Source organism: Dromiciops gliroides, chromosome 4, assembly GCF_019393635.1.
Source record: "Dromiciops gliroides isolate mDroGli1 chromosome 4, mDroGli1.pri, whole genome shotgun sequence".
Lineage (NCBI taxonomy): Eukaryota > Metazoa > Chordata > Mammalia > Microbiotheria > Microbiotheriidae > Dromiciops > Dromiciops gliroides.
This window is the reverse complement of record NC_057864.1, coordinates 365,926,432-365,941,817: the sequence shown is the minus strand read 5'-3', so window position 1 is coordinate 365,941,817 and position 15,386 is coordinate 365,926,432. Positions and strand designations below refer to the sequence as shown.

General features: G+C 39.6%; 1 protein-coding gene across 2 annotated transcripts in view; it reads right to left on the bottom strand.

Annotated features, from left to right (window-relative positions):
* Window positions 1–15,180, bottom strand: part of TMEM200A (transmembrane protein 200A) — a 134,794-nt gene extending 119,614 nt beyond the window's left edge. The window contains exon 1 of one of the 2 annotated variants that reach the window (XM_043999315.1): window positions 14,357–15,180. Coding sequence is in view for 1 of the 2 variants with exons in the window: in XM_043999314.1 (XP_043855249.1) it covers window positions 13,842–13,930 (89 nt within the window). In the remaining variant the exon portion in view is untranslated. Of the gene's footprint in view, window positions 1–13,841; window positions 14,150–14,356 lie in introns of those variants that run through there. The other variant, XM_043999314.1, reaches the window with a different exon arrangement.
* Window positions 15,181–15,386: the final 206 nt, after the last annotated feature.

Genomic DNA, 15,386 nt, shown 5'->3' with positions numbered 1-15,386 from the left:
ATTTACATTTGTCCTAAAAAAATTTGTGCCTCAATTACCAAGTAGCTGCCCATGCAGGTCAACTACACACTTTAGCTTACATTGTATAAACATATATTTCTCATTAGTGTGGTCAGATGTTAAATAGAGGCAAAGCGTATGGAGGGTGGCTTTGATGTCAGGGTGACCTGGGCTTAAGCCCTGCCACTGACATAATTTTGTTACTCTGTCCAAGTCACTGAGTCTCTTAGTAGCCAAAGTGATTATTTGAGATGATGTTATCTGTGAGGGAGTTTTCCACACAAGGAGCTCCCTACACTGATAAAATCACAAACAAAAACAACAAAAGGATCAATAAGCAGTCAACACGAATTTATTAAGCATCTACTAAAGGCATTGTGCTAGGCAGTGGGGATAGGAACACAGAAATGAAACAGGCCCCACCTTCAAGGAACTAAAATTTAAATGAGGAATAGAATGGTGGTGGTGGTGGTGGTAGCTGACAATGCTCATAGCTTTGAATGAACAAATATATTCTGAATAGGCAAGATTTTGTTCCAAATTGCATTATATCATATCTATAAAAGGAAAAAGACCATTGAAGCTAGAAAATATTTATCCTTCAGCTTTTTTAAAAGAACTTAAAACAGCACCTTCCAGTGGAATACTCTGTGGAAGCCTTTCAAATGGCCCTCAAGATCACCTTCAACCTGACGATTGTGGGAAGTTCAATAGTTCCCCCATAGCCTCAAACAGTGTTTTCAAGTATGTGAAATCAGAGAGGTTTTCAAAGCAACACCTAAATTCCCACCTCTTGCAGAGGGAATCAAAGGTGGAAGCTGAGATGTGGTTAGCACCTCTCTTTGGAAAGTGCAGCAAATGGACCAGGAGTGTGTTTGGTGACTGGTGGGTATTTTTGTGCCTGCACAGGCAGGGGAGCTTTTATTAACCTCTTGATAGCTAACTAGCTGGGAAGCATCGTTTTGAAGACACTTGTCCTATCCCTTTATGAATAAGCGAACTCATGGGTAGGTAAGCTTTCATTTCAGTTTTCTTTCAAAGGGAAACAATCATTCAGTTCACTTCAAACTGGTTGTCAGAGAGATTCTCTAGCCTGGCAATCGCACACACAGACTCCCCAAACTCCCTAGAAGGCACCTTCTCCTAATAGCAAGTACCATCAACCTGAGCTCACTTGTTCTCAAACACCCACTTTCTTTGTAGATTGGAGAGTGAGGTAGGACTCCCTTTTTTATAAAGGGTATGACAAATGTAGAAAGCTGCTTATAGAGAGAGAAATCTGAGGGAAAGATAGTATGACATGGTGGATAGAATGTTGGGGTTAGGAGTCAGGAAGACCTGAGTTCAAAACCATTTTTAGATACTTACTTGCTGCAGAAAGGGCATCTGGGTGGTGCAATGGATAGAGTGCCAGGCTTTGAGTCAGGATGACTCATCCTCCTGAGTTTGAATCGGGCCTCTCAGACACTTACTAGCCATGTGACCCTGGGCAAGTCACTTAACCCTCTTTGTCTCAATTTCCTCATCTGTAAAATGAGCTGGAGAAGGAAATAGCAAACCACTCCGGTACATTTGACAAGAAAACCCCAAGTGGGGGCAGGGGGCAGCTAGATTGCACAGTGGATAAAGCACTGGCCCTGGATTCAGGAGGAGCTGAGTTCAAATCTGGCCTCAAACACTCAACACTTACTAGCTGTGTGACCCTGGGCAAGTCACTTAACCCCCAATGCCCCAGAAAAAAATGGGGTCACTGAGAGTCATGAATGAAAAAGGACTGACCAACAACAAGAAAATTAGCTGCAGCATCATAGACAAATCACTTATATTCACTGAGCCTCAGTGTTCTTTTCTATAAAAACAGTTATAATAAGCATTGGCTTTGCAAGGTTGCTATCAATATAAAAAAGTGTAGCTGGCATGAAATGCCATGAAATGGCATGATCTGACACTGAGATAAATCTAAAACTTCTCCAGCTTGCTGGAACCTACCAGAGACTGTGCTCCCTATGTACCATGGCATGCTAGATAGGAGACTGGCTTTGGAATCTGGAAGACCTGTGTTCACATTCTTCCTCTCCTACTAGTGACAATGGCCTCCTTATTGTTACTTGAACAAGGTCACTGGCATTTTCCCTGGCATTCCATGCCTGGAATGCTCCCTCTTCCTTTCTTCTTCCTGGTTTCCCTGGCCTTCTTCAAATCTCAGCTGAAATCCCACCTTCTACTCATCCCCCTTAGCCTCCCTCTGTTGATTATTCCCAATTTATCCTGTATCCTGTAGGCAGCTAGATAGTACAGTGGATAGAGCACTAGACCTGTAGTCAAGAAAATCTGAGTTCAAATCTGGCCTCTCAGACACTTACTAGCTGTGTGACCCTGGGCAAGTCACTTAACCTTGTTTGACTCCATTTCCTCATCTGTAAAATGAGCTGGAGAAGGAAAAGGCAAAGCACTTCATTATCTTTATTATTTATTTATTATCTTTGCCAAGGAAAATTCCAAATTGGCTCCTGAAGAGCCAGACATGACTAAAACTACTAAACAACAACAACTTTCCTGGTTATTTCCAATTTATCCCATATACATCTTATTTCTGCATAATTGTTTACATGTTGTATCCTGATTAAACTGTGAACTCCTTAAGAGTCATCTTTTGCCTCTCTTTGTATCCCCAATCCTTAGCAAACAGTAGGTTTTTCATAAATGTTTATTGACTAACTAACTAACTATAGGAAAGTCACAACCTCTCAGTGAACCTAGTTAACTCTCTTAAATAATAAGCTACAAAACAATTGCCAGTATTCATTGGCTGATAGTTTCCACACCTGGAGTTTCTTATATCAATGAAGTCACAGGATAAGACCAAAAATAAAAAAGACAGGGGCAACTAGGTGGCACAGTGGATAAAACAATGGCCCTGGATTTAAGAGGACCTGAGTCCAAATCCAGCCTAAGACACTTGACACTTACTAGCTGTGTGACCTTGGGCAAGTCACTCAACTGTCATCACCCACAAAAACAAATGAATGAATGAATGAATGGCTAGATAGTAAAATAAATAAATAAATGGATGAATGAATTAATGAATGAACAAATAAACAAATAAATAGACAAATGAATGAATGGATAGATAGATGAATGAATGTATGAATTAATAAATAAATGTATGAAGGAACAAATACATAAATAAATAAGGCAGATGCAGGGATGAGTGGTATTTGTTTCCCAGTGAGATCACGGAAATGTTATCTAAACTGTGTTAGTTCCTCAGGGAAAGGCCAATGTCCTTCTATGTAGGATAGCTTCCCTTCATCCCTGGACAAGCTTTCTATACCACACGTAGACTATAACTTCCCACATTATGCTCTTGGGCTTATTGTCTGTTAGCCAACAGTACTTGGATATAGAGACTTGACCTCCTGTGTCCTTCTTTGCACCAAATTCTCCTTCACAGAAAGAGGTAAATAAATCATCAAGCCCTCTAACCTACAATTTCATTTTTTCATTGGCAATTGTGGTATAACAGAAAGTAGCACAGAAGAAGAAATCATCTTAGTCCATCTTGTTCAATGCCCTTATTTGATAGAGGCCAAAGGGAAGCTGAGGCCAAGAAGTTATTTCTTTTGCCCAAGCTCCCACAGGAAGTAAGTGGTAGAATGAGGCCTTGAACCAGATCTGCAGAGTCAAAAGAACCAAAAATCTGTGGGTTTTTTCCCCTACTATTTTAGGAGATGCCTGGGTGTCCTGGGTATCTCCTTGGTAAGTAAGGAGACCTGGTTTGTCATCCTGGTTCTGCCAGCAATTTGGCTAATTGTCCTTCTCTGTGCCTCAGTTTCCTCATCCACTAGAGAAGGATTAGAAAGGAGATTAGAAAAAGTGTCTCTCTATTATCTCTTCAAGCTCTGATTCTGTGGGATTTTTTTGGAGGAGGGTAGAGGAAGTCTGGATTTTCACAGTACTTAAGAACTGACATAACTCTCTAGTCTAGGTTTCTCTTAATAAACTAGGAATCCTGCTTCTCCCATACTATAAAAACCAGTGTCACTTACTGTTAACAAACTTCAACTCTTTTATCCAATATGGTGTCCAGAAAAGAAAGATTCATTCATTCAACAAATATTAAGTGACATACTGTGGGCTGGTAAGTAGAAGTGGCAATAAAAAGGTTAAGTGTGAAATGATCCCTGATCTTTGTGAGAGTAGTCTAGTAGTAGAGATCGTGAAAGGACACCAATAACTATAGTATATACATAATATACTATACATACAAGGTGAAAGCAATTGGGTTATGAGTATTCAGTGGTATAAGAGCTTACTTTCAAATGGGAGCTAGAAGGGAAGCTTTATAGAAGAGGTGGCTTTTTAGGCTGGACCTTGAAGGACAGGGAGGGACTTGTGAAAGCAAGGGAGATAAAAGGTATTCAGAGAAATGCATGAGTAAAAGTAACTAAGAATACAATTTTTAAAACTGTATAAGATGTACTTCATTAGATTTTCTAGTATCCTTCAAACTTTACCTCAAACATTATCTTCATCTGTGACCCTTCACATTCTCTCTATCTGTTAAGGTCTTCACCCCCAAATTACATTGTATATGTTTTGTATATACTAATAGATGCCTATGTTGCTTTCCACAATTGGTGAAATTTCCTTGAAGACAGAAGCTATTTCCTTTTGTTTTTTGGATGCCCCAGTAGCCTGTATGACACTTGGCACATAGGAAGCACTAAAATCAACAATGTCTTTATTAATTGATCAAAATGACTGCTGCCCTTTTCCAAATAGTCAGTCACGTTAGATTGTTGTCCATCGATTCCAATGACATTGTCATTGCTCAAAACATTTTTAACCTTTTCTTTGGGAACTGACTTTGAAAACAGTGGCACATTCTTTTCAATGTCCATAAGCAGGAGCAGCAGCTAGTATTTATATAACACTTTAAAGTTGCAAAGTACTTCACAGATATTATCACATTTTAGCCTCACAACAGCCTTACAAAGTAGGTGCTTTTACCCCTACCTTATAGATGAGGAAAATAAGGCACAGATTAAATGACTTACCCAGGGTCACACATATATAGGTACCTACATCCACATTTGAACTCAAGACTTCCTAATTTCATGTCCAGCACTCCCTACTGCCATCTTAACACTCTCAATACCAAACCTTCATCTTCTGAGTGTAGGGGGTTTTTAATTATTATTATTTTTTATATTCTTTTTTTTCTTTCTTTTTGAGGCGGGGAGGCAATGAGGGTTAAGTGACTTGCCCAAGGTCACACAGCTAGTATGGGTCAAGTGTCTCAGGCCGGATTTGAATTTAGGTCCTCCTGAATCCAGGGCTGGTGCTTTATCCAATGCACCACCTAGCTGCCCCCCATTATTATTTTTTAAATAAGCTAATGTCATTTGGAGCCAAGCCTAGTGAATGAATTCAAGCTAAGAATGCATCAGGTTGGTTTGTGTATGTGTGTGTGTGTGCGTGTGTGTGTGTATGTGTGTGTGTGTGTGTGTGTGTGTGTTTTAAACAAGGTGTAGCTATAAAGTAATGGGAATGATCTCTCTGTGTGACTCTGAAATTGGTCTCATGAATGTCTAATAAAATGTGTCTTTGTCTTTGAATATTTCCTGTTATTTTTTTCCTCATAGTGGGCAGCTGTCTGACTGTTAAGAGATTTGTGTAGTGCATTCTGCACATAAACACAAAATCCTACCCAGGACAGTCTGACCGTTTTCACCAGCTGTACTCTTCTCACTAAGAGACCCAATGATACTAAAATAAAATAAAATAAAATAAAATAAAATAAAATAAAATAAAATAAAATAAAATAAAATGAAATTAGGAGCCTTTCATTTGGAAAGCCATTCATCCAGCAGAAATAATAACTTGGGGGGTGGCAGTGGGAAGCAGCCTCTTAACAAAGATGTGCTAAGTGATCATTCAGCCAGATTCAATACATGGAGCATTTATAATCCCACTGTACTAGAATCAGCTGTTCATGCACACCATGGAAAATACCCATTATTACCAATTATAATAATGCGTTTACACAAGGAGCACATAAGGTGAATGAAAAGTACCTATGTTGAATGAAAAGGACACCTGTGTTGAAAGTGACTTCAACTAAGAGCATTACAGTTTTGATTCATGCCAAAGATGAAGATACACAAGATACACAAAAATGAAAATGTTTTCTTTTGCCTCAAGCTTCTGATTGTTCAGAAGCCCACTTATGGAAATTCCCTAATTATATCATTATTGGTCAAGTACTTCTGCCTTTCCTCCCAAGCATGCCTTTATAAAAAATAAACTAAAGTGGATGGTGTTGTAGAGAGCACACTGGTTGGAAATGAGAAGACCATAGATAAAAAGCTGAAATGAAACTTAAAGGCCATGTCATTTATCAGATAAGGAAAGTGGAGCCTGAAGAGATGAAGGGGTATAACCAAGATCTGAACCTCCATCTTCTAAATCACGATATATCATACTACACTTATACTTTCAGCACCTGGCTTCTAGCACTGACTACCATTTTGGATGTCATTTCAACTTCTTCGAATTTGATTTTCCTCAGCTGCAAAAGGAATTCTGACTCTGTGGTCTCTAAACTCTCCTTCAGGTCTAGCATACTATGAGTCATGTGGAAGGGAATGACCTACATGACAACCAGAGATATAATTCAATTGTAAGATGCCATAGTAAGAGATGATAAAGAAAGAGAAGAAAGCAGAATACTTAGAAACATTTCCCAGGTAAAAGTGAAGCTCCTTTCTGATGTAAAGTGCCCCCTTACCTCCTCTCTGGCCATCCATAGTCACACACATACACATACATCTTCACACATCATCATCATCATTATTTCTTCCCTTATTAGCATTCCATGACTAGATGACTTTAATTTCCACTTAATTCTTCTTGACAGTCAAATGGTACAATGGATAGAGTACTATACTTGGAGACAGGAAAACCCAAGGTTGAATCCTACCTTAGACACCTGTGATCTGTGTGTCTTGCTCTTACAGCCTCAAGTTTACTCATCTGCACAATGGAGATAATAATACCTACTTCCCAGAGTAATCGTGAGAATTAAATGAGATGGCATATATATATATATATATATATATATATATATATATATATATATATATATATATATATATACACACACATATGTGTATGTGTATGTATGCACATATATACATATGTATGACTTTATATATATGTGTGTGTATATATATAGTGCTTTGCAAACCTTAAAGTGCTATATAAATGTTAGCTATTATCATCAATAGCAGCAGCAGTAGCTGTTCTTTGTCTTTTGTTCTCTTAGAGGACCATGACATTGGGAGGTAATGTCATGACTTTCAGTGAATTGGATTTAAGTGAGGGAGGGCTGTGCAAGGTCACCAATCTCATTCTCTCCTCCAGAGCCATATGGGTTCAGTGGCAAGGTATATATCAAGATGACTGGAGATGGCCCTGGATATTTAAGACAATTGGGGTTAAGTGACTTGCCCAGGGTCACACAGCTAAAGTCTGAGGTGAAATTTGAACTGAGGTCCTCTCAACTTCAGGACAAGTGCTCTATCCACTGCTCCACCTAGCTGCCCCCAGTAGTAGTAGAAGATGACAACCACATAGTAATAATGTTACTTCTCCTCAAGCCTTGGTTTCTTCATTTGTAAATAACGGGAATGAATGAGATGACTGAATTTTAACTTTCTAAGACCAGTAGTTCTATAATATCACTTTTCAAGTATTTGTAAGTATACAATATCCAACTTATGTTTCAGTGAAGAGCCAGTGACCAAAGGAGCTCCTTCATCTTTCTATTCCTACCCAACACTTGGGCTTTTCCTCCTTCCAAGAAAGTAGCTACTTACTAGAGATCACCTCCCTCACCTTTACTTTGTCCTTATTTATCACAAAACAGGTTCTTCCACCATCAGTTGGTAGTGGGGATAATCAATCAGTCAACAGGTATTTATGAAGCACCTGCTCTGTGTCAAGCACTGACACATAGGTAATTTTGGGAGGGAGGACACTAGCAGCTGGGAAAATAAGGAAACTGAGTCTTGAAGAAAACAAGTCATTGTAAGAGATGGAGGTGAGGAGGGAGTAACTTCCAAGCAGGGTGGGGAGGGAGAGCCTGTACAAAGGTGAGGAGATGGAAGATGTATTGTGAGAAGAACAGGAAGAGAAGGGATTAAAAGAAGGGAAACAAACTAGGGAGGATGTTTCTTAATCACTCCCTCAATTCCAGAACTGCTCTCCCGAACAATATCCCTCAAATACCCTGCTTTTTATTCCAGGGCTCCAACTCCCATCCCAGTTCCAACAATAAAACATACAGGATAGCCCAAGTCTAATTCTGTGTAACAGAGATGAATTTTGTTTCAATCCTTTGGACATTAAGACCATTAGTCATTGAGAAATGACACTATCTCTAGAGTGTCTAAGTGGGAGAAACAAAGACATTATTTTTAATGGGGGGAAGGATAGGAATAATGTTTTGGTTTTTAACCCCACCTATTTCTTACTTCTAGTAGTAAAAATCTTTAGAAAACTCTAAAATGGCTCCGATCTCATGTCAGATGCAGGAGAACCAATAAATATTTATTAAGTGCCTACTATGTGCCAGGTACTGTGCTGGATATAAGATTAATAAAAAGAAAGATAGTCCCTATCCTTAGGAGATTACAGTCTAATGGAAGCATGAGATGAAAGGAGACAGGAAAGGGGTGGGAGGGAGTGAGAAACATGGGATAGCAGGCATATGCACATTTTGTTCCATGGAGTTGAAACCAAACAGAGGAGCAGATACAGAGTGGAGCGAGCCAAAATGTCCAGTTTTTGCACTTTATAAAGCAATGCACTGGGAGGAGTATACCCTCAAACCCTCTAGTCAGAGAGGAGGCTGAGGGAGTTGGTGTCAATCAAGGCTTGAGTTAGCAGCAATGGTGATGAGATCAGAGGTGAGGAACTTAATCTGGTAAAGGTAACTTGATCTTGAAATCAGGCAGAGTGGCAGATGCAGAGTGGAGAGATCCACTCGTATTCCTGAAGATACAAAGTCCATGTGGAAGGCATAACCAGTTCCATCGAAACCACTCACATTGGAAATAATTGCCCAAGTGTGCACAGAGTATTGTATACTGAATGTTTATGGGGTGGTAGAGAATGAGGAGAGAGGGTACAAAAGAAGTAAAAGGCATGTCCTTAAAGAGCTTATGATTTAGGTAGAGTAAATAAAACCACTTGCAAATCAGGTATTTGGAATTTAGAACCCACAATAGACTTCCTCATTGGGTCCTTCATGACCCAGTGCCCCAAATCCTCCTTGCAGGAGATTTCCCTGATCCCAGGCCTCTTCAAAGAGATCATTTCAACTCTGGTAAGGGCACAGAGTTATGAAGTAGCAACAGCTGGATTGGAACTGGAGCTAGAACTATCTTTCCAGCTGCACTGAATCCAACTTGCCCTTAAACACACTGTGGTATAACCAAACTGGATTCTTTCTGTTCCTCCCACAGACTCCATCTCCCACTGACCATCCCAAATACACTTCTTCCCTACTTCCACTTCTCTTTTATAATGAAGCTAAATCACACCTTTCCATCTGTACACAAAGACTTTACTGGTAGTGTCAACTGCAAGGACTCTCCTTCCCAAACTTCTTGTGTTCAGCGACTTTCTTTCTTTCTTTCTTTCTTTCTTTCTTTCTTTCTTTCTTTCTTTCTTTCTTTCTTTCTTTCTTTCTTTCTTTCTTTCCTTTCTTTCTTTCTTTCTTTCATCTATCTATCTATATTTCATTTTATATTTATGCTGTATATATACTTTTAAACGTGCTTGTTGTCTCTCCCATTAAAATGTAAGCTTTTGGGGGTCAGCTAGGTGGTTCAGTGGATAGAGAGCACCGGCCCTGGATTCAGGAGTACCTGAGTTCAAATCTGGCCTCAGACACTTGACACTAGCTATGTGACCCTGGGCAAGTCACTTAACCCTCATTGCCCTGGAAAAATAAAGAAAGAAAGGAAAAAATGTAAGCTCTTCTCAAGTAGAGATTGTTTCTTTCTCTATACTTCTCTCTCTCTCTCCACAGTATGTAGCTCTTAGCAGGTGCTTAATAAAAACTTGTTAATTAATGGATAATCCATTAGAAAACAGGTGGGATTTTTAAAGCACCTATACATATACTGTGACTATATTACGTATGTAAGATACTTTAGTGGCAATTGTCTTTATAAAGGAAAATCTTGGCAGTTCCACTACCAACAGGTGTTCTGTTCAATTTATATCAATGAATAAAAGTAAATCTTCCGGCCTCAGACACTTAACACTTACTAGCTGTGTGACCTTAGGCAAGTCACTTGACCCCAATTGCCTCACTAAAAAAAAAAAAAAAAAAAAGTAAATCTTCCAAAAAATCTAGCCTGGCAACCTATTTGGCATAACTACAGAGATAGTATGTCATGGCTAAGACTGCCTTGGTCACCGATTCTTTTGCCAAGGTCTGCTGGACAATTTCATTTGAGTGTCCCTATGTGACCTCAAATCCAACAATCCTAGGAGGGAATTCAGTGTCTTTGATCCCAGATAGTCCTATTCTCTCCTATCATCATGATTTGTACACATGATCCCCATGTCTGAAATGAACCCTATGAATGCTAACTCTGTATTGTCATACTCCTCCCAACTGTTCCTTCTTCTTTCATTTTGTGGTTCTCTGGATGCTGATCCATCCTGCTCTAACCTACATTCTTTTTTTTTTTGTTTTGTTTTGTTTTGTTTTATTTTTTGGTGAGGCAATTGGGGTTAAGTGACTTGCCCAAGGTCACACAGCTAGTAAGTGTTAAGTGTCTGAGGCTGGATTTGAACTCAGGTACTCCTGAATCCAAGGCCGGTGCTCTATCCACTGCGCCATCTAGCTGCCCCCTCTAACCTACATTCTTACAAGCTTTCTTCTCTTTCAAAGAGCAATTCAGGTGATCATTAAAGCTGGAAGAGATCTCAAAGGTCATGTATTCCTACATGCTCATTTTGTGGATGAGGACACTGAAGTCTGAAGAGGTTGTGACTTGTCCAAGGTCACATAATTAATAAGTAACATAACCTAGATTTGAATCCAGGTCCTCTGACCTCAGAGCCAGCATTCATTCTGCTGCCCCATGCTGCACTAGAAAAGATCCACTCCTCCTTGATGCTTCCAGGATACTGTCTGACCTCTCTTATACATTTAATCTTTTCATAACTTGAATTTATGCATGCCCTTTCCCACAAATTACTAGTTTATAATAGCTGGATTTATAGAGAACTTTAATCTTTACAAAATGCGTTACATTGTCAAAGCTCCTTGAGAACAGGAATAATTTCATTTTTCATCCTTGAGTCCAGAGAACTTTACACAGTTCCTTGCATACTAAAAGTATTTAATAAATATCTGCTGAATTGAAAAAATGAATTTACCTTCTTATACACACACACATATATAATACTATTTGGAATATGTTATATATAACAGTATGTAAATGGGATGAGTATGGGATAATTTACAGTAAATTGGTACACTGATTATAATTTATTTGATATTATTTGATTAGGACATAAAATGTATTCAATTTATTGACTTGAATTTCACAGATTAATATATCAAATAAACCAAAATGTCACTAAAATTAACTAAGACCAAAAAAATTACGTTATAGTGTTAGTCACTGACTGGAATTCAGAAGTCTTGGGTTTATGTCCTGGATTTGCCACTTATTACCATTTACCAGCAGTGTGACCTTGGACAAGTAACTTAGCCTGGGTTTTGATTTCCTCATCCATAAAATGAGGATAATAACTACCTACCTTATAGGTTCATATAAAGGACAAATGACATAATATATACAAGATATTTTGTAACTGTAAATCACCATATAAATGTGAGTTACTATTATTCTAATTATGTCTCCTTGGAAGAATAAATGTGCCCATGTAGCTTTAGGGTTTTAGTTGTTGCTGCTTCAGTTTAATTTCTTCTTATTTGCTTTGCTTGGTAAAATCTTCTCCTACCCAACTACCAATTATCTTGTTTGAAGAAGATTACCTTCAAATTAAATCTAATTTTTTAAAAAAAGCTTTCCTAGTCTATTAAACACCAGCCTACTTAGTAACTAATGAGTATTCCACTGAGGTATTATTATTACTTTATTTCACTAATTCTCCATTGATAATTTTTTTTAAATGGAACACTCATGTTTTATCAGTATTTGTTCTTATCTATTCCCCAAGCTAAGTATGGATTTCCTTCTCTTTTTCCTGGTAGACCAGAATGGAATAAGAGCATTTAACCAATTAGTTCTGATTGGTCTCCCACTGTACAGAAGGAATGATCTGTCACTGTCCAATGAGCCTCTGCCAAAAGGACAGCAGGGTAAAATAATTGAGCAACTACCCAAGTGAGGTTGTATTCAACTTTAACAGTCTAATTTTCAGAGTTTTCAAAAATCTCAACTTTAAATTTCTCCAAAATAAAAATAACAAGCAGATACACTTCAATATAAGAAAGTATCTTGTGAACTCTTGTGATCTTCCTCCAAAGAATTTACTTTGAATTGTAAAAGTGGCTTGCTGCTGCTTCTTTTGGGGACTATCATAGGCATTTACCTGGATTATGCACTGAGAATCAACAGGTTGAATGTTTCTATATCATTTAAATACAAATTCTATATAATAGCTCTCTTCTGAATGACTATCTCACCAGGTCTTCCTATCAGTGAATACTTTCCTATTTTACAATATCAAATAAATTACTACCAGCATCGCAATTTACTGCAGATTAACCCATACTTATCCCATCTATTTATGGTTAGGTGGAATCTACTCCAGATAGTATTATATGATGTTTATTCATATATATGCATATATATAAACATATATACATACAATGCTACAAATATTAAAAGTTCTATAAAGTTCGTATCACAAAAGCATTTAACTATCGTTTCCATTTGACAGAGGCATTATTTTCTGTTTAGAAGGGGTTTTTTTCTGTTTAATGTAAGCCATCCAAAAAAAACCACAAACCTATCAAACTACCATTGCATTTGTCTTATAGCCTAATAGTAGTAAAATGCATTGCTGAAATAAGGAAAACTGAACTAAGCTCCAAAGCCAGCCTCCCTTTCATAACATAGTAATATGTTATTAAGTTTGTAGCCTGAAAAAAAAAAACCGAAGGTCATTTACAAATAGGTGTTTCCATGATATTAAGAAAGGCAAAGCACTTAAAGGCACAACAACAAAAAGTGTTGGCATTTGCTTTTAGTAGGGTTAAGTTGAAAGCATGACAAGAATAGTGATCTGAGACTGAGTGTAGACTGCCAACAAAACAATTCTCTGCAAAAGCTCTTGAAAGTCAGGCTATACATTTCTCTACCTTGTTTTCAGTTCTTTAGAAGAAGCCCCCCCTCCCAACATTGCCATTTTGATCACTACTATTTCTATTACTAATGTTTCTGTCAACTAGGAAATATGAAGTTGTAACACATGGTAAGGCTTTAGAGTACAGTATATTCAGGTCTGACACACCAGGCTAAGGTTTGCAGCCCATGAGTTTAGCTTGTCTTCATTTACTAGTCAATTACCCCCAGGAGAAAAAAAAAATTGATATTGTTTCTTTGCTCAGTCTATCCTTCCTTCATCCATTACGCATAGTAATTGTTTCCAATACAACTGTCACAGGGACCCAAATAAATCTAGTAACCTTAAGCATGCAATAAGTATTGTGTCTGCACAAGTAAAGTGACAGTGTGGACCTGGACACGTATTCTGAAAATTTTTATGAATATAATTACTCTAGATAATCCTGGATCAAGGCTCGGCCAATTTCTCCATTTTCCTCAAAAGGGATTGGGAGTGGACAGTACCGAATTATCTGGATCATTGCTTCACCTCTCCACTTGACTTTTGCCCGTGTAGACGGTGCCACTTCAATAAATTGCCTCAGGGAGCCCTGAGGTTTTTGTCTTTGCCAGAGGCTGCTACCATTTAAAGCAATGGCTCTCTATAACAGAGAATGCTGACTCTGGAACTCAGACAAAGGAGGGTGTAGCAGGAGAAAGGCAGTCGGATGCTTCCCCCTCCTTGGATGCTTCTCCCACTCAGTGTCTCATGCTTGCTAGCCCGGGATGAGATACTGAGATTGGGGGGGTGAGGGAGGATTTCCAAAACTTCAGGAAACCAGGTTTAGCTTAACAGGGAAGGATGCGGGGAATTAGAAGCAAAAAACTAAAAGAAAAGCTGTCTTCTCAAAGGCGATTGGCGTTTTGGAAAGGGAGCTAGCGGTAAGCATCCGCTTCTTTCTTCTCACCTGCAATTAAGTGTGCGGGGCCTCAGCTGGCGGAGTGGTTGCTCTCTTTTTTCTCTCTCTCTCTCTCTGGCTCGCTCTCTTGCTCTCTTCCTTCTTTTCTCTTAGCTCTCACACTAGGAGTTCGGGAGCAGCGGCGAGCTCCACAAACTCCTAGAACATCGGGTTCCTTCCAAAGGGGTGAGAAAGAAGAATAGCTAGGCGGGAGCTTTCAGCAAGGAGCCCGGAGACAGACTAAGTGTTGGTCCGCCCTCCACATCAGCCTCGCAGGGGCTCGGGCGGAGGACGCCGGCGATCCCATGGTGGGCAGATGAGTCAAATGCTCAAGGAGGGAGGGGTGTGTGGGTGGGGGGGCATCTATTCCCGATCTAAGGAGGAGGAGAACGCTGCGGTGGTGGTGGCGGTGGTGACGGTGGTGACTCCCAGTGCCGCTGTGGTTTCTCGACAGTCCACCTGGCTCGACTTTTGCCCACTTTGAACTAAAGTGGAGCTAGTCAGTGCCATGGGACCAGGCAGAGCCTCTCATCTCCTGCCCTTGATGGCCCGGCTGGGCAAGAGACGGGGATGGAAGAGGAGAGAAGCTAGTTCGAAAGTCTCAGTCACAGCTGCCGCCGCCGTTGCTGCACATCTGTCCAGGGAAGAAGACAAAATGGGAAAGGAGAAGGAAAGGAAGGGAAAAGTTTTCAGTTCATCTCTCGGCTGCTCCTGAACATCAAATCAAATTAATTCAACCCAGCTCCTGAGGGAAGGAGGGATGCTGGGGCGGGGTTTTCGGAAAGCATCTCGTCGTGAGCCCCTTGCAATCTGGACAAGAAACAGAGCCAAGCTTTTCCACACTCTCTCTCCCGCCTCCTCCCTACCCAGGGAAAACTCCCCCATACATCCATCTCTCCCTCCCTTTCCCCCTCTCTCTTTATTTCTCTTTCTCTCTTCCCTTCTCAGTCTGTCTCCCCGACAGGAAGGACAGTCTTTTTTCTTCCTCCACCCCCCCCCACCCCAATTAGGCACCTATTATCCTGGACCTTTCCTCTTC